This window comes from Panthera onca, chromosome A3 (assembly GCF_046562875.1).
Source record: "Panthera onca isolate mPanOnc1 chromosome A3, mPanOnc1 haplotype 2, whole genome shotgun sequence".
In the NCBI taxonomy this organism is placed as follows: domain Eukaryota; kingdom Metazoa; phylum Chordata; class Mammalia; order Carnivora; family Felidae; genus Panthera; species Panthera onca.
The window spans coordinates 85,945,751-85,968,980 of record NC_138341.1 but is presented as its reverse complement, the minus strand read 5'-3'; the positions used below and the strand labels follow the sequence as shown (position 1 = coordinate 85,968,980).

Genomic DNA, 23,230 nt, shown 5'->3' with positions numbered 1-23,230 from the left:
GGTTCATTAACAGAAAATCCCCATGGGGAGCTTGTCAGGAAAGCCCTCATGGCCCACGTGACCCTACACCTTCATCTTTCCCTCCCCAGGGTATTTCTGCCAGCATTGCCCCCCTCCCACCCCTCCGAGGGCATCCCCTACACAGGCCAGTAGATGTCCCTGGCTGTATGCAGCCCGCATCTTCAGAGTTCGGTGACCTCTCGTCCCCTCTCTGCTCCCCAGGACTGGGTCGATGGCAGCCTCTACTTCTCTGATGTGTATTATGCATTGGTGGGTTTGGGCGGTTTTCCCTGCAAGGACAGGAACTCCAGCACTGGGATGGCACCTAGTCATCCTGGTATCTCGTAGAGCACAGAACGATAAACTATGCACCGTGAGCCAAATCCAGCCCACCCTTGAGCTGAGAAAGTTTCAACAATTTTTACACGGTTGAAGAATAAGGCAAAAAAAAAAAAAAAAGAATCCTATTTCATCACACACGAAATTCACGTTTCCGTGTCCTTGAATGAAGTCGTGTGGGAGCACAGTCACGCTTTTGTGAATTATCTATGACTCTGCCCACACTACAGTGGCAGAGTTGAGTAGTGGCTTCAGAGATCCTATGGCCCACAAAGCCTGAGATATTTATTCTCTGCCCCTTTACAGAAAAAGTTTGCTGATGACTCCTGCCTTAGAACTGGGATTCCTAATCATTTGGGAGAGCTTTTCCTTCATTCTTTCAGCAAATACTGAGTGAGCGCTGAATATTACGAGGAAGCATCTCAGTATCCTAGAGAACAGTAGTGAATGAAACAGTCTTTGCCGTCTCGGAGCTTCCATTTTCTGGGCTGGAAACATACAAGCACATATAGATAGATACATTGGGTATATTGTCTGATGATAAGTGCAATGAAGAAAAATAAAGCAGGTTGAGTATGGGGAGGGAGGAGAGAAGGGGGATACTATTAGTAGGCTGGTCAGGCAGACCTCACTGATGAGGTAACTTGACCCAATACCTAGATGAACTGAAGGAGGCAAGTTAAAGAGGCATTTGGGAGAAGAGTAAGTGCAAAGGCCCTGAGGCAGGAGGAACAGCCTTGGCATGTTGGAGAAATTACGAGGGACCATAGTGTTTTGAGCCTGGACTGTATAAGCAGATAGGTGGGCAAAGGTGAGGTGTGGCTATGGCAGGTCACCAGATCCCTTAGGGCCGGGCTCTCTACCAAAATACAATGCCCAGGCTCCTCTGCAGAGATTCTGATTCAGGAGGTCTGTAGGGCCTCACAGGCTCTGGGAAGCCAGATTTGATCCCTTGAGACTAGAGAAGACAGACCCTCACTCACTCCACTCTCTCCCTGCCCCCTGCTAATTCTTAGCCGTTGTTAGGTCTCACAGAACCTTTTCAGTCCAAAGGGCAACATGGATTAGGAGCATTTGCTGCAAGACCTCATACAGTGCTTGGCTTCTAGCAGGGGCTCAATATGTAAATGTTTGCATGTTTAAAAAATGTTTATTTGTTTTGAGAGAGAACGTAAGCAGGGTAGGGGCTGAGAGAGAGGGAGAAAGAAAATTTCAAGCACAAATCGTGAGATCATGACCTGAACCAAAATCAAGAGTTGGACACTTAGCTGACGGAGCCACCCAGGTGCCCCTAAATGTTTGCATTTTTAAAAAGAGACCTACATTTATGCTGATGACTGTCCTCTCCTACTGCAGTTTGTGGGCATGCCATTTCTCCCCACTGCCCCATCTTTGAAGGCCCGTTTATGATCCGGGTTCCCCATCATTTTGTGGGTGGCTGGCGCTCTACCTTTTCCTGCATGAACGGGGTCAAGCTGTTTCCCCTTGTGGTTCCAGGTGGACCCTACTGCTTCTTGCCAGCTGAGCCTCACCTCTTCCTCTGGTCCTCGCTGACCATCATGTGTATGTTGCCTATCATACAGGTGAAGTTATGCACAGGGTCTTAGCCCTCCGCATCTGCGGGCACCAATTTTGTTGGCTAGCTGGCTGGCTGGCTGGTGAATGAGCCAGAAAGGATTTTAGCAAACATTGAAGACAGAGGGCAAATCTTGCATGGGTTCTCCGTGTGGTTGTACTGTCCTAACATCACCAAGCTGAGTCGGTGAGCCCCTGGCATGCTGGTTTATAGCGTGTCTGGCTGTCCTCGCCTGCCGGCACATGGGGCATACTGTGTGTCATGCAGGTTTGTGCCCATTAGCTGGGCCAGAGAGCAGCTTTCCTAATTCATTCTTCTGCCTCTGACTTAGGGCAAAAATACATGTGCTTTCTAGGTGAAAATGGTGATCAGAACGCCCAACAAAACATTGAGAAGCATATTTCAACCATTGAAAATGTACAGGTGTGAAACAGAAATGGTAGTTTTGTTTGATCCAGTGTTACAACGGTACTTAAAACAGGGGAATAGGGTTGCTGGTGCAGAATCCGTGCCTTCACTAAAGTCTGGCATTCAAGAACTCAGAATCTATCCTCATTCTAAAACATTCTAAAACCAGTGCACCTCTGAAATTTCAAACTTTTATTGGGGAGTTTTGAAAGCTTTGTATGTGTGGTTTTGTGTGGACTTTCTAGGATTTTCCCAAGACTTCCTGAAACTCATTCAGGAATTCAGTGGAGACCCACAGATTGCAGATTGAGAAATTACATTCTAAAAGTGATACTTGGGGTGCCTGGGAGGCTTGGTCGGTTGGGCGTCCGACTTCAGCTCAGGTCATGATCTTGCGGTCCTTGAGTTCGAGCCCCGCATCGGGCTCTGTGCTGACAGCTCGGAGCCTATTTCAGATTCTGTGTCTCCCTCTCTCTCTGCCCCTCCCATGTTCATGTTCTGTCTCTCTCTGTCTCAAGAATAAATAAAAGTTAAAAAAATAAAAAATAAAAGTGATACCTGATTAATATTTAAGAAACCATGTTAGATTAATAGAGACCACAGAAGCATTGAGTTAACATTTTAATTTTTTCTTTCGTGGAGAAGGACACTCATTTTTAATCATACCCTTAAAAATCACTCAATTTTTTCTGCCCTAAATGAAAATTTCTATGTGATCGATTTTGTTGAACAGGGTTTCCTTGCATAGCATGAAATTTGGATACAGACAGTAAAAGAATCATGAAACCAGTGTGCCTCAGTTTGCATGCAAAGTATTTTTTGCAATAAAAATTAGAATAAATTAAAATATCTTGAAAGCAGCGTAAGGGAATTTGGTGTTAAGCCATTTGTTAGTGATGGCGAATGATTATCTTTTTTTCCTTTTAAGTTTATTTACTTATTGAGAGAGAGAGTGAGAGAGTGAGAGTACTGGGGGAGGGGCAGAGGGGGAGAGAGAGAATCCCAAGCAGGCTCCAGGCTATTAACGCAGAGCCCAACCCTGACTGGATCATGACCTGAGCCAAAATCAGGAGTTGGACGCTCAATCAACTGAGCCACCCAGGTGCCCCATAATTATCTTTTTTAAAAAATACCTTTCTTAATATTGAGTCCTTATATGGTATGTAATTGACTTAATTTAGTTCCATTTAGTCCAAACATCAATAGAATACGGCTATTCGTAATTCTCAGAGATCCTTTTGAGACACTGTAAGGTGGGTCAGATTAACTTAAGCAGGTTGCAAAATTCTAAGAGCAACATTAATTTTTAGCAATGTTTAACTTTTAAACTCCATGCTGTGCAAGGTTCTAGGCTAGTCTACACTGAACACCAGGAACAAGGCTCTGTAATTGTTGGAAATTGCTTGTGTTTTCCCCCCTTGAAGTGAGTCTGCAGTAATTCAGGAGCTTTCCCTGCCTGCTGTGTGTGTTTTTTGTCTGAGCTGGGTGCTGAGTCCTTTTTGTTCTTCAAAACAAAGCAGGCGGTGTAGCTGTTGAGAATTTAAAAGGAGGCCAAAAACACTTGACATAAAAACATCTTAAAGATTAATTAGTAATAACACTTCTGAAGATAAAAGTACTAAGCGAGGGATAAGTGTAATAAAGTGAAAACATTCCTTACCTCCTCCATTCCACTAATTTTGGTGGCTGGCTGCATGTGTTTGGTGTTCAGGGAAACCCACCTGTAAACCACCTATTAAAAAGAGGTGTGTAGTGTGGGTGCTGTGACAACATGGAGGGTCTCCTCCTGTCCCCTGGAGCAGGGAGGGAGGTTGAAGAAGCTTTCTCAGCAACGGAATGCTCAGGTGAGGCGTTCTGGCCAAGGAGACCACCACAGGTGGAGCTGCTTTAGGGAGGGTGGAAGCTGCAAGTGGTGGGCGGGGCTTGGGGGGGGTGGGCGTGGAGGTCTGATTGGTGAGGAGGGGAGATGGGGTTCATGAAGCTCTGGGGGGGTGAACTGGGAAGTGCAGGAGGTTTTTCCAAGTGCAGGGAGCCAGTGGAAGAAGTCTGAGCCACAAGAATAGGTTTGGGCATTAGCCATGATGGCCATTATTATCCCCTCATTAAGGGTGGCAACGATGTGGTCATGAGCATTATTCCTCAGGACAGATCCCAGGGTCCTCACCTGCCACCCAGGGAGGAGTGTTTATGCAGGACCAGTAGGGAAGGGGAGAGCCCTCAGAGCCCTGGTGTCTGTACTTCAAGTAGGGAGAAGATGTCTAGGAGAGGGGGCAGCCTTATGTGCTCTGAGGTAGTCTAAGGATGATGGAAGGATTGAGAAATGTCTCTGAGACATTTTAAACCCACTCAAGAAAAGGTTAAAAAGAAACCGAATAAACTAGTAACCATGGAATGATTTGAAAAGGCTGTCAAAGGTGTTATCTATCCTGAAGGCATCTTAAGTTATGGATAATTAATTTCCCCCCTCCTGAGGTTCCACAGCCAGAGAGGGACTGCTTCCTGGCATATTCTGACAAGCAGAATCCTAAAGCCAAAATGAGACGATGTGTTTATTTGAGATACATAGTGGAGAACAGGATCCATGGGGTTTGGCAACTGCTGGTTGGTCCACAATGCTGGGTGTCCAAGCTGACCACTGACCCAGATGTTCCTGGGCCTTCTGGGTGGGGGCCACCTCATGGTAGTAGGGGGGGGGGCAGATGGTGTGGGGGGCAAAGAATTCAGCAAAGGTTTGGAAATCTTTTCCCTCCTTTGCTAGAAAACAAAGTAGGAAGGAACATAGATGCATGGAAAAATAAACAATTATGTCACCATTTGAACAATATTTTGGCATCTTCGGACCGTCTTTTTATTCTGCGTGGTTCTTAGTAGTGGAAGTCATACTGCATATGTATTTTCTCATCTGAAATGGTCATAATTGCATTACCATGTTACAATGTGTTTTCATAGTTATATTTTTAATTGAGATATAATTGACATGTAACAGTATTATTTGGTAACAGCAATATATAATGTGTTAGTACATATTACATAATATGTATTTTTATATATATATATACTATATATAAATATACTATATACACTATATATATACTATATATAAATACACATAATACGTAATATATATTATGTAACTCTGGTTACCATCCATTACATCACATATTTACACTGTGTGTATGATGAGAACTTTGAAGATTCACTCTTAGCAACTTTCACTTATGCAGTGTTATATTATTAACTGTAGTCACCATGCTCTAAATGACATCCCCAGGACTTTTTTATTTTGACTACCTTCACCCATTTCACCAATACCTACATGTTCACCTCTGGCAACCAGTAATGTATTCTCTGTATTTATCAACTTTGGTTTCTTGTTTTGTTCTAACATTCCACGTATAAGTGAGATCATGCAGTGTTTGTCTTTGACTTATTTCACTTAGCATAATGCCCTCAAAGTCCATCCATGTTACCTCAAGTGACAGGATTTCCTTTTTTTTGTTTGTTTGTTTCTTTTTATGGCTGAATAATATTCCACGCATCCAATGATGGACACTTGAGTTGTATCTGTGTCCTGGCTATTGTCAGTAATGTTGCGGTGAACCTGAGAATGCGTATCTCTTCCAGTTAGCGTTTTTGTTTCCTTGAGATAAATACCCAGAAATGGAGTTGCTAGATCACATGGTATTTCTATTTTTAATTTTTTTGAGGAACCTCTTACTGTTTTCCATAGTGGCTGCACCAGTTTACATTCCCACCAACAGTACATGATGGTTCCCTTTTCTCCACATGCTTGTCGACACTTGTTATTTTCTTCTCTGTTTGATAAAAGTCACAGTGATATTTAATGGCTTTGCGATTCCATTGAATGGCTGTATCATAATTTATATAACAGTTCCCCCATTCTAGGATATTTTGATTTTTCCCTCACCCCTTTTTAGTATAAATAAAGCCATGATTTGTGAAGGCAACTTTCCTGTGTATAAATGTGTATCCTGAGGATAATACTCAAAAGTAAGATCACATGGTCCAAAGGTAAAAAACATTATTTTTTTTAATGAATAAGGAATGTAGTATGGACTTACTTTAATTTCTCCCATTTCTTGCATTTTTGCCACTTTTAGTTATTTATTGCTGTCTTATGTATTAGTTGCTTCCTCCTTTCGGAGGGGAATGTGCTTTTATGGAATCAGCAAAATGTGATTTTGGGAAGTTAAGTCCTATTCTGTAACTATTTGTTAAACCCTACTACGTACCGGAGGATGACCATAAGAAGGTGCCTCAGAGTAGGTACTAACCTTAATGCCTTTCCCAGCTCACAGAATCACCATCCCCGGGATGGGGAGGGTCTTTGTCTTTGCTCTCTCTCTTTCCCCAGCATGTAAGAGCACCTGGACCTGAGGAGGTGTTCACCATTTGGGGAGTGACTACATAAGAGCCAAACAGAAATGCGTAGGGGCGCCTGGGTGGCTCAGTCGGTTAAGCATCCGACTTCAGCTCAGGTCATGATCTCACGGTCCGTGAGTTCGAGCCCCGCGTCAGGCTCTGTGCTGACAGCTCAGAGCCTGGAGCCTGTTTCAGATTCTGTGTCTCCCTCTGTCTCTGACCCTTCCCCGTTCATGCTCTGTCTCTCTCTGTCTCAAAAATAAAATAAAAATATAAAACAAACAAGCAGGAATGTGTACACAATATTAGAACCACTCATTCATGCAGAAGGTTTCCTTATGAAGTAATCCTCTGTTCTGTGACGTCACATGGGCGCTCGTGGTCTGGTAGTATGTTTCAAAGTCAGCCATGGCAGGACGTCAGTGTTGCAGCTGGGGCTGATTTGTGCACATTTACTGGGCACCAGCTGTGTACACATGATGACCCACCCTCCGAGTGTCTATAATCAAGGAGGCAGGCCAGCTGACCGGAAACTGGAATATGAGAGAGACATGGTAAGTGCTGAGAGATGATGGACTTCCAGGTGAGGTTAAGCCATGGCTTCGGCCCGTTATTTAACTTCTCTGGGTTTTGGTTTCATAGAGATTTAAAGAAAGAGGTTGCACCGAGCCCTGGGATCTCTTTCAGGCCTGCAGTTCTTTGATTCTCCTGCCTGGCTTTTCCTCAAACAAAGGTTGAGGACATACTGTTTATCCAAACACAAGCATAGTTGAACTCCAGACCCCACAAGAGGTATTCCAGAATTAAAGAGAGGCATAGGATCCTTTTTCACTTACGTTTTAGTAGGACTTAATCCTTTAAAAGTGTGCATTTTGTTGTCTTCGTGAGCTGTAATTCAGATTTCTTAGTGTACTTGAAAATACTCGTTAAATATTAAAACTCTATTCGTTGAAATCCTTGAATGTCATGAAGTTAAATATTGACCTATTTTCTTCTTCTTTCCCTTACAGCTGTTTGGGGCAACTTCGTTAACATGAGGTAACTCTTTTTAATAACTTGGATGCTGTTGGTGGGGTTTCGTAGATGCATTTCAGTCATTACATGTCATGGGTTAATTGCAGAATATTTACAAAGCGAAACTGAGTCTTTCTGCTATCCGCACACCTGAGCTTTGTCTTTCTCCTTACGTTCTCGAGGAATACATCTGATTTTGCTACTTACCCATTTTTACCGGTTGGCTCCCTTGCATTGCCCACCTCAGGGTCCCTTCCCTCCTTTGGTACGCAGTAAGGGGCTGACCCTAGCTTTTACACGGCTGAAATGTAAGGTGTGTTTCAGGGTGGCTCAAGCAGGCACACAGGGGGCACGCTTTTCCAAAGCCTTTTGAAAAAGAGGCTGTCTTAGGGAAACCACGGCTGGCCCCTGGCCCTGGGAGCAGACCGTGAAGGCTGAAGTCATCTGTTTACCTCAGGATTAGGCCCAGGGAGGCTTCCGACTGAGTGTGCATTATTTGTTCTTCATGATAAATGCGGGAGGGGCACTCAGAAGAGTAAAATCTTTGTGTTTATGTTCTAAAAAATAATAATAATAATAATAATAATAATAACAGGCGTTCATCATAAAAACAAATTTGACACTGCTAGTACAGTTTTACGTTTGAAGCAAAATTTGCTCCACTCTCTACTTCTTGCTGGTGAAAATAAAAGAGCCACAGCCACGGTGGCCGTGCTCGTGGTGAGTTTGGAAGTTGAATGTCCCTGCAGGAGGCCACTAGGGCAAAGGGTTGCTGTGTCCCCACCAGGCTTTTCATATTGAGTAGACTTTGCAAGGCCGGTGGGGCCGTGTTGATCTGATTGCCACCGCTAGGTCATGAGTGTCTCCTGACAAAGGCTTCTTTCTGTGTGTGACTAGGAGGGGTGCTCAGATCCCATTTAAAGGAACTCTGTTTTTTCGCTTGGAAAAGCTCCATTTTGCATTAAAGCCCAAGGAAAACCCAGCCGAGAGACTTGGACTCCTATAGACACGCTTCCTGCCTCTAATTTATAATCCCATGTTGGGTGTAACATGCAAGTGAGATTATTTTAGTTGAATAGAAATAACCCTTCTGCGGTAGAGGTGAGGGGGTGAGATGAACTTGAGGTTTCCTCTCCTCCGCTGTCTTCTGTTCCTCTAGTGTAACCCCCTTCTGGAGGGAACTGGAGCCCGGGACCGATGTTTGGGAAGGGGAGCGGTGAGGTGGTCTGCAGGCGTTGGTGTGTGTTGTACTTTGTTCACAAATAAATCTTGAGGTCGCCAAGCCTTTCAGTGGATCTCAGTTTTGTAGCTTTCTACTCAACAGGTCTATGCAGGAAAACGGTGAACTCAAAATCGAGAGCAAGATTGAAGAGGTTAGTTCCTTTCCCGTAATTTGTTTCTGGTTTTTTCGTTATGTTTGTCAATTTCAGCTCCTTCGCTGGTGCTGCTGTCTTTAATGTGGCAGCTTGCTGCTATTACGCGATTTGGAAAACATCTCCAAAATTTACCCTTATTTAGAGGAGCCTTTCTGTCTCTTATGCTCTGGATGCATCCCTGTGTTAGCGTTTGTCTGTTTTATCAAGGTGTGATGTACTGAATTCCTACTCAGAGGCAAAATGGTTTTAAAAGTTTGTTACGACTTCTCAAGTGACCTTCGAGAATTTCTTAGAGAGGGGGAGGTGAGTACCAGGGGTGGAGGCAAGTGCCAGAGCAGATGTCGAAAGGAAAACCAGCCCAACTCAGATGCTGGGCCTCTGGAAACACAGAGGGTGCCCACATGCACAGATGGGGGAAGTCACACACCCACCTCCGAGAAAGCTAGCTCCTCTGGTGGATTTATACACCTTCTGTTTGAAAATAATCGCTTATGCTTTTAGTCAAATAATTGCAGATATAGGTATGCTAGTGTGACGTGGGCTATGGGAGGGGATGGAGAGTCCCTCATTTTGGTTCGAAGCCAAATGTCACAGTCCTGGAGAAGCCCTTGGATTGAGCTCCCTGTGTTAAAACACAGCATTGTGGGTCGGCTCACAGCCTGCCATTCATTCATGTGCTAAGCAGATGACATGGCGATTATGTGCAGAAACAAGAGGTTAAGCTTTTAGGGGAGGGCAACATTTAGGGGATTCTTTAGTTCCTAAAAAGAACGGGTGGTGGTGATCTGTCTGTTTTTTGTGAGCCTCAACCACTTTGCTCACTAGTAAGGAAAGTAAAAAGTTAATTTTCTGAGAGACTTAAGTGTCTCTGGAGTAAGAGTTCCAACATACAGTTTATCATCTCAATTCTTAACGTGTGATTCAAGTGATCTAACTTAATTTCAAACTGGAAGTGGATAGTAGAAGAAATTAAAATCTGATTTGTGTTACATCATGTCTGTGTGGAACATCAAAGAGGGATGGTGGAGAACTCTCTTTGCTTCAAAAGTAATTTTGGTTATTTTTGTTTTAGATTGTTGAACCACTAAGAGAGAAAATCAGAGATTTGGAGAAAAGGTATGTGCACATTTTTAAGGAAAATCCTTCTATTTACTGACTTTAGAAGGTCAGCATCTGGTATAAGCTCATCCCACCTCTGTCATTATTTTTTTTAACCATGTAATTCTATAATATGAGAGGTGTTAGGTGCTTTCAACATAAGAACTTTTTTCTGTGAGAAGGTAGATGTTTACTGTCAAATTTGATGCAGTGTTTTTAAAGCTTTATCTTCCTTTATTTTGCTTTTTACAAACTATTTCTGATGAAAGCTATGGGTTCTCTCTAGGAAAAAAAACTTATTTATTTCAATAAAGTTAATTGTTTCAGGAGTCTTCCTGAAGCTCAACCACACAGATCCTACACTAAAAGTCCTTCCAAGGGGCGCCTGGGTGGCGCAGTCGGTTAAGCGTCCGACTTCAGCCAGGTCACGATCTCACGGTCCGTGAGTTCGAGCCCCGCGTCAGGCTCTGGGCTGATGGCTCAGAGCCTGGAGCCTGTTTCCGATTCTGTGTCTCCCTCTCTCTGTCCCTCCCCCGTTCATGCTCTGTCTCTCTCTGTCCCAAAAGTAAATAAACGTTGAAAAAAAAAAAAAAAAAATTAAAAGTCCTTCCTCTGTTATCCGTCAGTTTGATTTCTACAAACTCTCATATCTAAACAAATAACCACATAAATGTTTTGGTTTTTGTTTTTAATCCTGATTTGAATATAATGCTCAAATGTTCCAAACATTAGAAGAAGATAGGATCTAGGTGTGTTGAAATCTTCCTTTTCTGAACCCCGTGAATTTCTCAGTTCCTGAAAATTCGTGACATACAAGTTGAGGCTAGGCCTTACCTTCTTTTAAGTTATGCAAGGCAATCAGATGGTTTCTAGCATATACTGATTAATCTGAGGGAATTCCAAAAGAAGAAAAAAAAAACAAAACAAAACTGGAGGGTCTGAAATCCAGTACTATATGTAAGTACTGTAAGAAATTAGGGGTCACTTGTTTGCTTGTCACCATACCTCAGGAAGGTTCCAGAATTGAGTCCAGGTGAAGTGGCTGGGAGGGAAGAATTGTATAATATGGTGGGAACTTACTTGAATCAGATTCCAGAGCAAGTTGCTCCTCACCATTTGTCTTGGTGTTTTCCCCGACTCTCCTCCTGCTGTGTGTAGTTCTGTTGTGCCCACATTCCCCCTCTCTCCAAAACATTGGAGCTCGGGGCACTGGAACTTTTCCCTTGAGTTTATCTGGAAAACTGTGCATCCAGCATAACAGTTGGGTTTTTAGAGGTTTAAAACAGAAAAATGAAAACCCTCATTAAAGTTGACGTTATTTTTTTTTTCCTTACCTTGGCATGGGTTTGGATGATGTGTATCAGTATTGTATGAGCCTTTATCAAGCCCAGATTCATAAAAGAAATGGAGAGCAATTTTTTCTTTGATTGCGGTGTCTGCGATAAATGATCGCAGAGAAATAAGGGTGAAGAATCATCAAACTAAATATGTTCATTCATTTTCTTCTTTGTCCTCAATTGATAGTTTATATGCAGTCATACAAACTATTAATTTCAACTCTTGCTCTACTAAAAGTTGTTATTTTTTAGCAGATTGAGTTAGTAATATAAAGTTGTGATTTGTTCTTTAAATTTTTCTTGCTGTGATTTGGGCTGAAATTATGCTGCTGGTAACATTTCACTGGATGGGAGCCAGAAATTCCACCTTTAATAAGACTGGTAGAATTTGAGAGATTTTAGTTGAAACTTAAAAAAAAAATTGCTTATGGTAAGAAATAACCAACCAGGTTTTATGTTGGCCAAAAAAATAAAAAAATAAAAAATAAAGGCCTGCCAGTGATTATTTTCTTTAGAGAGTAATATTCATTTATGAAAAGTGAATCAATTGTATAACCCTTCCCTAAAGCAATGGCTTACACACGAGATCTCTTGAAATAGGAGAATTTTATGATTCCTTTTGATACTTTTGTGACAATATTTGTGCTTTTTAAATAGGAAAGAGAAGCACAAGTATGAATGTAATGTTGAAGAAACTACCAGTAACTCATTCTTGTCAAGCTGTGAGAGCTCCCTTTAGGATGGGTGTAGAGGTTAAGCATTTGCCTCTTGGGGCTGCTTTACTAGTTATTCATCCTCAGCTGGTTCTGTTCTCCAGTTTGGTGATCAAGTCAGGCGACGGATGAGCCCGAGTTATTGTGTGTGTTAGAAAGTCAAGTATGGACAAGACTTTGTGGTAGAAATCGATGGAGCTCTGTCAGGTTTTATTTTTCTTGACTGATTTATGTGCTAAGAATGATCAAACACCCATCTTGACGTGAGCAAGATAAGAATGTAACTGGACTACATTGTGTTGATGTGCTTGTCACCTGGGGGCAAAGTGGCCCCCAAGATATTTAAGGATATTTTTGAAAGGTAAAGATTATATTCATACAAGGAAAGAAATGGGGACAGTGCCCTTCGAGAAGCCTGAGTAAGTGGGTTGTGTGAGTTTTTTCTCTTCTTTACAACACCCCCTCCCATTTCTTAAGAGTTTGATTGCCTGCCATTTGTTTAATTTCATCTCCATATCTTTATATTTTCTGTGAATAGATAGCAAGTCATGATGAGAACTTAAATTCTAGGTAAAAACACTTCTTACTATTGCTACTTTAATGAACAGTAAGGGTAGAGTCTGGAATGGCATAGAATAATTACTAAAGGATTAATTTTGGGGGGTAAGAAAAGTTCCATTATTCAATTCGTGCTACATTCTGCCTCCCTTGCTTACTTGTCTCTCTCATACTCAGAAATGCCGACTGCAGGCTTCATGTGGGCAGGGCCTTGATCCTCTATGTTGTTTGCTTCTGTATCCTCAGCGTGTGGCACAAAATAGGTGCTCATTAAAAAGTTCCCAAATGAATGTATGGATGAGCCAGTATGCTACTACATAGGGTTTTAACCTACTTCATGCCTTTAAAGAAGCCTATGCCTCTTCCTTGCCCACTCTGTTCAGTGCTTGGCAAGTGCAGCAGGGGAGGGCTGAATGATGTGCGGAAGGAGTGGCCCAGCTAGCACCACATCAGAACCAGCTCACATTGTCACCACAGAGTTACCACGCAGTCACCTCAAGCGGTGACCTCAGAGTTCCCAAGCAGTCACCTCACGCAGTCACAGGTTACCATGTGGTCACCCCCGGAGTCACTGCCTCAGAGTTCCCACACGGTCACCTCATGCTGTCACAGAGTTACCATGGGGTCACCTCACACAGTCACCTGAGAGTTGCCGTGCAGTCACCTCACACGACCACCTCAGCGTTGCCGCTCAGTCCCCTCATGCAGTCCCATAACTCTGTCGTCTGTGGCTGCAGGAAGGCCAACAGTGTGAAGTGCGGACTGAGGAGGACCCCGAAGGAGCTTTCCGCCTGCTCTTGCTTCTGGCTTTGTGTGCCTGGCTTCTAAAAGGAAGAAATGAGGGTTGTGAGAGTTTTTCCAACACTTTAATCACTTGATCATACATATGCAGTCTGAAACTTGGTTGCTACATGTTGAAGAAAAACAGCAAGAAGCCCAGCCAATGTCTTCTTTTTTTTTTTTTTTTTAAGTTTTAGCACACACTGTTTGAAGTAGGTTTATCAGTCTGTACTTCACATGTGACCTTGTGTCAGGCAGTTAATGTTTTTGCTTCAGTTTTATTTCTTTTAAGTATATTTCCTGTAAGAAAACTGTTTGCTGTTTTCTTCCCAGTACAAGTGGGCCACAGTGGGCAGGTAGGCAGAGGGTCGGCCTGGAAGGAGAGAGACATTGCAGATGCACCACGTGGCTGGTTGCAGAATTTGGGACTGAGGCAGAACGGTGGATGTGGGGCGCTCAGAGAAGAGAGGGGACATCGGGCCCATGTGAGGGGTGCACGCAGGCAGTGCTGTCGTTTGCTTGGCCCCCCTCCAGCTGACTGATGGAGGAAGTACTTGGAATGACAAGAAGTGTCACTTTGCAAACAAGACATCTGTCAGGCTCCCTGAAGGCTGCCAGTGTTCTAGCAGGCGGAGCTTGCCCTGTTCCACGGCCGCTGTGAGAGCATTCACTCGGCCCTCACCATGGCTGCCTGTGGTAAAGACAGTCCATGCCAGGGCAGCCCTCTCGGGGAGGTGCTGTGGTTACCATTGACGGAGCAGAAGGCCCTGATGTGCACAGAGCTCTTGGGGGTCTTGCTCTGGGTCACAGAACTAGTAAGGGAGAAGCCCAAGATTGTCACCAGTTCCCTCAGATGCTCCCACCTGCCTGTGTCTGGTTTTGTAGTCTGCAAGGGGAGCTTGACCTTTTGAGAATCTGGAAGCTCTTAATAGGGGAATTCATCTGCATTGTAAGAGAAAGCCCTCCTGCCCCAAGCTCCAATTTAAGCATGTTTCCACTCTTCCAAGAGATGAGAAACACTTGCTTCAAGGTCTTCTGTCTAATGACCTGTCATATTCTGTTCAGTTCAGCGACCATTAAGGAAATGCATTCTGTATCCCAGCTGGGGATGTGGAGGGCATGAGACAGTGCCCCTGGCACCTCTCCAGTTAAAATAATGACTGCAAAGTTGATTTCTCTGAACTTACTTACAGCACTTTTGTTCCTAACTGAACCACTTCAAGAATGGATGTTTCAAATCTGCATTTATCAACTCTCGGTTGATGTTTTATCTGACACTTGCGTTGCCCTGCCCCGAAACATCAGTGTGGGTTGGGGACCATGGAACCTTTACCAGGGGCAAGAGGCATTGGAAGGGTAAAGTGACACTTAAGATGGGTTCAGAGCGGACTGTGGGAGACAGAAAGTGCTGATGCCCAGTCATCTTGTCTGGTGGCACTGGTGTAGAAACAGATGATGCAATTGTGAAATCGGCCAGAATAAGGGAACAGGCTTCGTTTTTTCATTTCTTACCCTTGTAAGGCACAATCTCCTGCTTTGGATCTGTGACTTCACGAGGCTGCTTTCTTCCTTCCAGACCCCCAGACAGCATTGTGAGGACGCTGCCACCTCCCATGTTTTGTGTTTAGCTCTGGCTCCTCACAGCCTGTGCAGTGACAAATGTTCCCTTCTCAAGCACGGACTCGCAATCCTCAGCTTGATTCTGCCCAAGGAGCGGTTGCATATTTCTTGAATTCGAACGAGCCGGGAGTTGCTTGGTTCCTGTAGCCTCTTTGGAATGGCTAGAAGGGCTGACAGTGATAATTCCACAATCTAGCCTTTGTTTTGTTGGGACTAGAGAAAATCTTCACAGGAGATGTTTGACTTTTCTAATCTCTTCACGTTCTACAGCTTCACCCAGAAATACCCGCCAGTAAAATTTTTATCTGAAAAGGACCGTAAAAGAATTTTGGTAAGTTTGCACATCTGATTAATATTTGTAATATCCAGACACTTGCTTTTTTTGTTGTTGTTGTTAATGTTTATTCATTTATTTTGAGAGAGAGAGGGAGACAGAGAAGGGGGGAGGGGCAGGGAGAGAGGGAGAGAGAGAATCCCGAGTAGGCTTCATGCTGTCGGCGCAGAGTCTGACACTGACACGGGGCTCAATCCCATGAACCGTGAGATCATGATCTGAGTTGAGATCAAGAGTTGGATGCTTAACTGACTGAGCCACCCAGGCACCCCAAGAAACTTGCTTTTTTTAAATTTGTTTTTTTAACGTTTATTTATTTTTGAGACAGAGAGAGACAGAGCATGAATGGGGGAGGGTCAGAGAGAGAGGGAGACACAGAATCTGAAACGGGCTCCAGGCTCTGAGCAGTCAGCACAGAGCCCGACGTGGGGCTCGAACTCACGGACAGTGAGATTGTGACCTGAGCCGAAGTCGGATGCTTAACCAACTGAGCCACCCAGGTGCCCCAAAACTTGCTTTTTTAAAAAGAGGTATAATTCACATACCGTAGGTCATCCATACCAAATATGATGTATAGTGTGTTCACAAAGTCACAACAGCATCATATTGTATTTCTAGAATGTTTTCATCACTTCAGAAAGAAGCCCTACCCCCTTTGCCGGCCATCCTCCTCCCAGCTCCTGGCAAGCACTGAAACTACTTTCTGTCTCTATAGATTTGCTTGTTTTGGACGTTTCCTGTGAATGAAATGATAGACTATGTGGTCTTTAGTATCTGACTTCTTAGAGTAATGTTTCTAAGGTTCAGCCATGCTGCAGCACAAATCAGTGCTTCATTTCTTTCTGTGGCTGGATAACATTCCATATTATGGGTGTACCACATTTTGTTTATCCATTTATCAATTGATGGACAGTTGGGGTTGTTTCTACTTTAGGCCATTGTGAATAAAGCTGCTGTGAACCAAAGGTGTGTTTAACTTTTTGTGAAGACCTAGCTTTTTTCCTTTTTCTTGGGTATATACCTAGCGCCATTGGCTGACGAGACTGATCGTCTCCCATTGAATTGTCTTGGTACCCTTGTCAAAAACCAACTGACCATAGTGAAAATATTTATTTCCGGACTCTTAGTTCCGTTCCATTGATCCTGTCTGTCCTTAGGCCAGTATTACTGTCTTGGTTACTGTATGTTTATACTAAGTTTTGAAATTGGGAAGTGTGAATCCCCCCCACTTTGTCTTCTTTTTTAAGGTAGTTTTGCCTACTCTGGATCCCTTACAGGCCTGGTGAATTTTAGAATTAACTCATCAGTTTCTTCAAAGAAACCACCTGAGATTTTGATACAGACCACATCGAATCTATAGATGAATTTGGGTATTATTGCTATCTTAACAATATTGTCTTCCGGATCCTTGAGAACGGTGGGGAGGGGAGGCTTTCTATTTATTCACATCATTAATTTCTTTTAGCATTCTTTTTGTTTATAGTTTTCACAGTATAAGTTTCACACTTCTTATGTTAAATTTATTCTGAATGAAGTGTTTTATACTTTCTGATGTTGGCATAAATGGAATTGTTTTTTCCATTTTTCTATTTTGTATTTATTGCAAGTAAATAGAACTACAGTAGATTTTTGACTTTTCTCATATCCTGCAAATTGCTGAAACCATTGGATTCTAATAGTTTCAGGTTCCTGAGGACTTTTCAATATATTGTATAAGATCCTACCGTCTGCAGTTATAGGTGGTTTAACTTCTGCCTTATCAGTGTGAATACTTTTTGTTTCACTTCCTTGCCTAATTGTCTTGGCCAGAATCCTTAATACAGTGTTGAACAGAAGTGGGAAGAGCAGACATCCTTGTCTTATTCCTCATCTTAGGGGAAAGTTTTGTCTTTCACCATTAAATATGGTGTTAGCTGAGGGCTTGTCATAGATGTCTTTTATCAAGTTGACCAGATTCCCTTCTGCCCCTAGTTTGTTCATTTTGCAATTGATCTTGCATATCTGGATAAATCTCAATTGGTTAATGTAGGATCCTTTTTTTTTATTCGATCTGAAGAGAAACCAGAGTATTGATCCTTTTTTTTTTTAATGTTTAACATTTATTTATTATTTTTGAGAGACTGAGAGAGACAGAGCATGAGTTGGGAAGGGGCAGAGAGAGAGGGAAACACAGAATCCGAAGCAGGCTCCAGGCTCCAGGCTCCGAGCTGTCAGCACAAGAGCCTGATGCGGGTCTCGAGCTCACGAATGGTGAGATCATGACCTGAGCTGAAGTCGGTCACTTAACTGACTAAGCAACCCAGGTGCCTCTGTATGATCCTTTTTATATATTGGTAGATTTCATTTGCTAGCATTTTGTTGAGGATTTTTATGCCTGTATTTGTAACACATTTTGGTCTGTAATTTTCCTTTTTTTATGATGTCTTTAGCTGGTTTTGGTACTAGGGTAATACTGACCTCATAGGATAGGTAGAGAAATGTTCCCTCCTCTTCTGTTTTTTGAGATGCTTTTGTGAATATTTGGTATTAATTCTCATTGAAGCGTTTGGTGAATTTCACCACAGAAGTTATCTGGGCTTTTTTGTTGTTAATTTTTTTTTTTTTTAACATTTTTAATTCAATCTCTTTCTATAGACCTGTTCAGATTTTCCATTTTTTCTTGAGTTAGTTGTGGTTGTTTGTATCTCTTTAGAAATTACATTGCTTTAGCTGCCTACCCTAAGTGCTGTTTCTTTGTTTCACCGATTTCAAAATACTTTCTAATTTTCCTTGTAACTTTTTCTTTGATCCATTAGTTATCTAGGAGTGTGCTGTTTAAATTCTGTGTACTTGTGCATTTCTCAGATTTCTTTGTTTTTGAGATCTAATTTCACTCCATTAGAGTCAGAGAACTTACTTTGTATGATTCAAATCCTTTCCTTTTAAATTTATTGAGGCTTGTGTTATGGCCTAGAATATGGTCTGTCCTGGAGAATATTTTTGCATTTTGTCCTGAAGAATTTTTTCTTTTTTTTTTCTTTCTTTTTTTCTTTTTAAGATTTTATTTTTAAGTAATCTCTACACCCAACGTGGGGGCTCAAACTCACAATCCAGAGATCAAGAGTTACATGCTTTGCCCACTGAGCCAGCCCAGCGTCCCTCATATACTCTTAAAAGGACTGTTGTTGTTGTTGAGTGTTCTACGGATAAAGATATCTGTTAGGTCTAGGTCTAGCAGGTTTCAGTGTTTTTCAAGTCTTTTTATTTCCTTGCTAATCTTCTGCGTAGTTCTGTTTATTATTGGGAGTGAGGTGTTGATGCCTCCAATTATTGTTGTTAAAATCTCTATTTCTTTAATTCTTTCAACTTTTGCTTTGTATATTCTGAGTCTTTGTTGTTAGGTACGTAAGTGTTTATAATTATTACATTCACTTGATGGATTTTATCATTATAGAATGCCCCTCTGTATCTCGTAACATTTTTTGTTTTAAAGTTTATTTTGTCTGATACCATCAAAGCCACTCCAACTTTCTTATTATTTTTCTATGCTGTGTTTTGTATCTTTTTACATTCAACACATTGTATCTTTGGGTCTTCAGTGTATTCCCTTAAGACTTCATATAGTTGGATCCTGTTTTGTTTTGTTTTTCTCCCATTTGACAATCTCTGCCTTTTGGGTGTTTGCTGAATCCATTCACACTTAATGTTATTACTGACATAGTTGGAGTTACAACACATTTTCCTTTGTGTTTCTTGTATGCCTCATATCTTTGTTTCTCTCATTTTCCATTCTTTTCTTTTGCATTAAGTAAATGTTTTCTTATGTGTAATTTGAATTTCGTTAATTATTTTTTATGTATTTTAAAAATTCATTCTGTTCCTACTTACTCTAGTGCTTACCATGTACATCTTAACTTATGATACTCTACTTCAGATTTACCCTGAGATGTAGACTTAAGATCCAGTGAGATGTCAACCTGCCACTCCTACGTAGTTTACTACCTTTACCCCTTCTTGTGATATTATTTCTATCCATTTTATGTATTACTTCAGTTCATGTTACAAACCCCATAATACATTGTTATAATTATTTTATATTTATGTAATTTTACATCTTTTAAATAAGCTGAGTGAATGAAGGAGAGTAAAGAGACATTTGCAGAATTTGTTACATTAACCTTGTAATTACCTTGTCTGGTTTCCTTCATTTGTTCCTGTGGGTTTGAGTAAACTTTTGGTGTCATTGCCTTACTGCAATACAACTTTGCTCCCACCTACCCTCTTCATTCTGTTGTCAGATAGATTTCTATATTTTACAGGGCAAGTAATACAGTAATTCACGTTATTATTTTTTACAATTGTTTTGCTGTGGTGGTGGTAAAATATACATAACATGGTTTTTCATTTTCACCATTTTTTTTTTTTTGAGAGAGAAAGCATGCTTGCAAGTGTCGGGGTGGGGGGAGGGGCACAGAGAGAGGGAGAGAGAGAATCTTAAGCAGGCTCCACAACTGGAACAGAGCCTGTTGCGGGGCTTGATCCCATGGGCCTGCGATCATGACCCAAGCTGAAATCAAAGAGTCGGTTGCTTAACCTACTGAGCCACCCAAGGTGCCCCACATTTTAGCCATTTTAAGTATATAGTTCTGTGGCTTTAAGTGCATTCACATTGTTGTGCTGTACAATTTAGTCCTTAAATCAATTAAGAGTGGAAAGGAAAAAGTGCAATTACATTGTCTTTTATAATTACTAATTATTTGTTCCTTCCCCTTTTGTTTCCTCTGTGGGAAATGCTCTCTGGGATAATTTGCTTTCAGCCTGAAGAACATCCTTTAGTATTTCTTGAATGGCAGGGCTGCTAGCAATGAATACTCTCATTTTTTGTTTATTTATTTATTTTTATTTTTAGAAGTTTTGGTAGTACATAAAATTCTTGGCGGGCAGTTTTCTCTCTGCACATTGAATATGTTAATGACCCTACTGCTTCCTCCATTATTTGTGATGGAGAGTCAGCTGTTAATCATGTTGGGGGTTTCCTTGTACTTGAGTCCTTTCCTTTGTCTCTGTTTACTTTCCAAAGGCTGCTGTCACAGTTACAAGCTCAGTAGCTTAAAACAAGCAAAATTGAATCTCTCCCAGTAGTGGAAGCTAGAATTCTAATGTGAGGGTATTGGCAGGGCTGTGCTATCTCAGAAGTTTCTAGGAGGAAATCTGTTTTATGCCTTTCTCTTAGCTTCTGGTGTTGCTACCGTCCTTGATTCCTTGACTTGTAGATACATCTCCCCAGTCTTGGCCTCCATCATCACATGGTGCCCTCCCCGTGTGTCTCATACTGGATTCAAGGTTTACTCTACTCCAGTATGACTTTATCTCAAACTGATGACACCTGCGATCACCCAACTTCCAAATAAGGTCCTGTGCTGAGATTCCAAGAAGGATATAACTTTTGTAGGACAGTGTCTTAACCCAGTACAACTGCTTCCAAAACTTTATCTTTGTCTCTGATTTTCAGCGTTTCTAGTGTGATATGGGTTCATGCTTCATATTTGCATTTATCCTACTTGGAGTTTGTTCAGCTTCTTGAATGTATAGATTCATGTGTTTCATGGGATTGGAGAACTTTTCAGCCATTATTTCTTCAAATAATTTTTCGGTTCCTCTCTTTCTTCCTTTCTGGTGCTCCCCTTACGTGCCTGTTGGTGAGCTTATTGGCGTCTCAGACTGGGATGAGGCTATTCACTTTCCTTTCGTTTTTCTCTCTGCTCTTCAGGTTGCATAAACTCTCTTGATGTATCTTCAGGTTTGCTGATTCTTTCTTCTGCCAGATCCAGTCAGTTGTTGAATCTCTCTAGTGAATTGTCCTATATTTGTCAACCCCCAAATTTCCATTTGTTTCTATTTTATAATTTTTCCCTTTTTAGTCTTTATTTACTTCTTAAAGCATGGTTTCCTTCCATTCTGTGAACTTATTTATAATGGCTGACTTGAAGACTCTGGTAAACGTGGTAGCTGGGCCCGCGCACGGATGGGCCTGGTGGTGTTCCCTGTGTCCGGGTCACACATTCCTGTTTCTTTGCCAGTCTCAACATTTTCTGTAGAAACCTGGGTATTTTAGGTAGTATATTGTAGCAACTCTGGATACTGTTCTCCCCTTTCCCTAAGCCTTGTTTCATTTTTGCCTGTTTGTTTATCTGTTGAGTATCTTGGCTGGTCTCTTTCAGTGACGTGCGTTCCCTGGGGGGTGAAGCTCTGACGGGCACTGCTCAGAGGCTGCAGGCTTGGGGATGGACACAGTCACCCTGGGATGGCAGTGGTTCTAGCAGGGCTCTTGGTGACCATCTTTTAGCTTGATTTCTCTGTTAAGCTGTCTGCCTTGTGTGGTATCCACACCAACTTTTAGGCTCCAGTAATCTCTAGTTGAGCAAACTATGCTTTAATCAGTGCTTTGTGTTATAAATCGTTCCTCAGTCGGATCCAGTTAAATTCTGGCCCCTTTGCAGAGGTAGATTTTTAGGCCGATTGTTAAGCCCGGGAGGGCTCTTAGGTGTGTCTTTCCCTGGTTCTCTGTACTAAACTGGCCAGCCTGTGCTCAAGCTTGTTCTCAGAGAGCTACCAGGCTCCTTTCTGTTGCTTACCACTTCAAATCTCCATTCATTATGCTTGAGATCACCTTTATGCTTGAACTTTCCCACGTTGTCTTTCAAACTTAGTTTATACCCCTGTGGGAGCTTTGGAGCTCTGTGTTTTTAGTGACTGCCTCTGTCCCCAGGGGAAAATCTCTGAGTCACTGCTGTGGAACTGGAGGAGGGAGTGACATTCTTGCTTACATGCAGGGGGCAGGCAGGAACAGTGCCCCTGGTCTTCTTGCCTGGCCTCTCTGCACATCGAATCCACTCCTTGACTGAGCTTGGGCAAGGGTGACCATGGTCCCATTATTCATGCGTTCACCGCCTGCCCTGCCTGGGGTAGGTAGAGCTTCTGCCCTGTGAGTGGGAGCTGGAGGAGGAAGGTCTTAACCACTTGGCTCACACCTTAGGAATTTAGCCTGTGCAGCTCACCACTGGAGGGAATCAGAAAGGCCTGAGCCCTGCCCTTCCTGGTGAGATACCATGATCTTTTGGCTGCCAGCTCCATTGTTTTGGCCACACCTAACACTCATCCACTCTGAACTCTGGGCTTGTAGGGTGGAAGGAGGGAGTGGTCCATGGCTCAAGTGTCACAGATTCTCACTGTTCTTACTGAATTTGTGTAGATTTTCTTGAATAAGCGTTTCTTCATCTGCTGTATGTATACCCTTAGGACAATTTCCAAAGACTTTAACTGGTTAGGTTTTTTAATTGATCCTCCCCAGTTATGGTTTTGCTGAGGGACAGGTCTGTGGAGCACCTCACAGTGCCATTCTGCAGGAAATGCTTTATCTGTGACCTTGATATATAAGTGGTTGGTGCACAAGCTTTTCTGTTCTTTTTACCCGTTGTTTAGGCTGTAGGACTACTTGTCCCAAACAGCCAAGTAATACTCCTAAATCATTGTTAAACTACTTATACCACATAATTGCCTTTCTCTTCTGGAAGTTATAGAAGACCTTGTGCCTTTTTAGATGGTTTACATAAATCTCACCCTGAGCAGACTCTAAAGTCTGTTATACTTGTACACCCATCTTTTTGGGTTATTTCTATCGTATCAAAAACGTGTAGGCATTTAAGCATGACTTG

General features: G+C 42.3%; 1 protein-coding gene across 2 annotated transcripts in view; it reads left to right on the top strand.

Annotated features, from left to right (window-relative positions):
• The window catches only part of UXS1 (UDP-glucuronate decarboxylase 1), a 96,334-nt gene that overhangs the window by 21,594 nt on the left and 51,510 nt on the right, over nucleotides 1–23,230 (top strand). The window contains exons 2-5 of one of the 2 annotated variants that reach the window (XM_060610059.3): nucleotides 7,717–7,744; nucleotides 9,030–9,093; nucleotides 10,169–10,212; nucleotides 15,473–15,533. In XM_060610059.3, the coding sequence (XP_060466042.1) occupies nucleotides 7,717–7,744; nucleotides 9,030–9,093; nucleotides 10,169–10,212; nucleotides 15,473–15,533 (197 nt within the window). The remainder of the gene's footprint in view (nucleotides 1–7,716; nucleotides 7,745–9,029; nucleotides 9,094–10,168; nucleotides 10,213–15,472; nucleotides 15,534–23,230) is intronic. The other variant, XM_060610068.3, reaches the window with a different exon arrangement.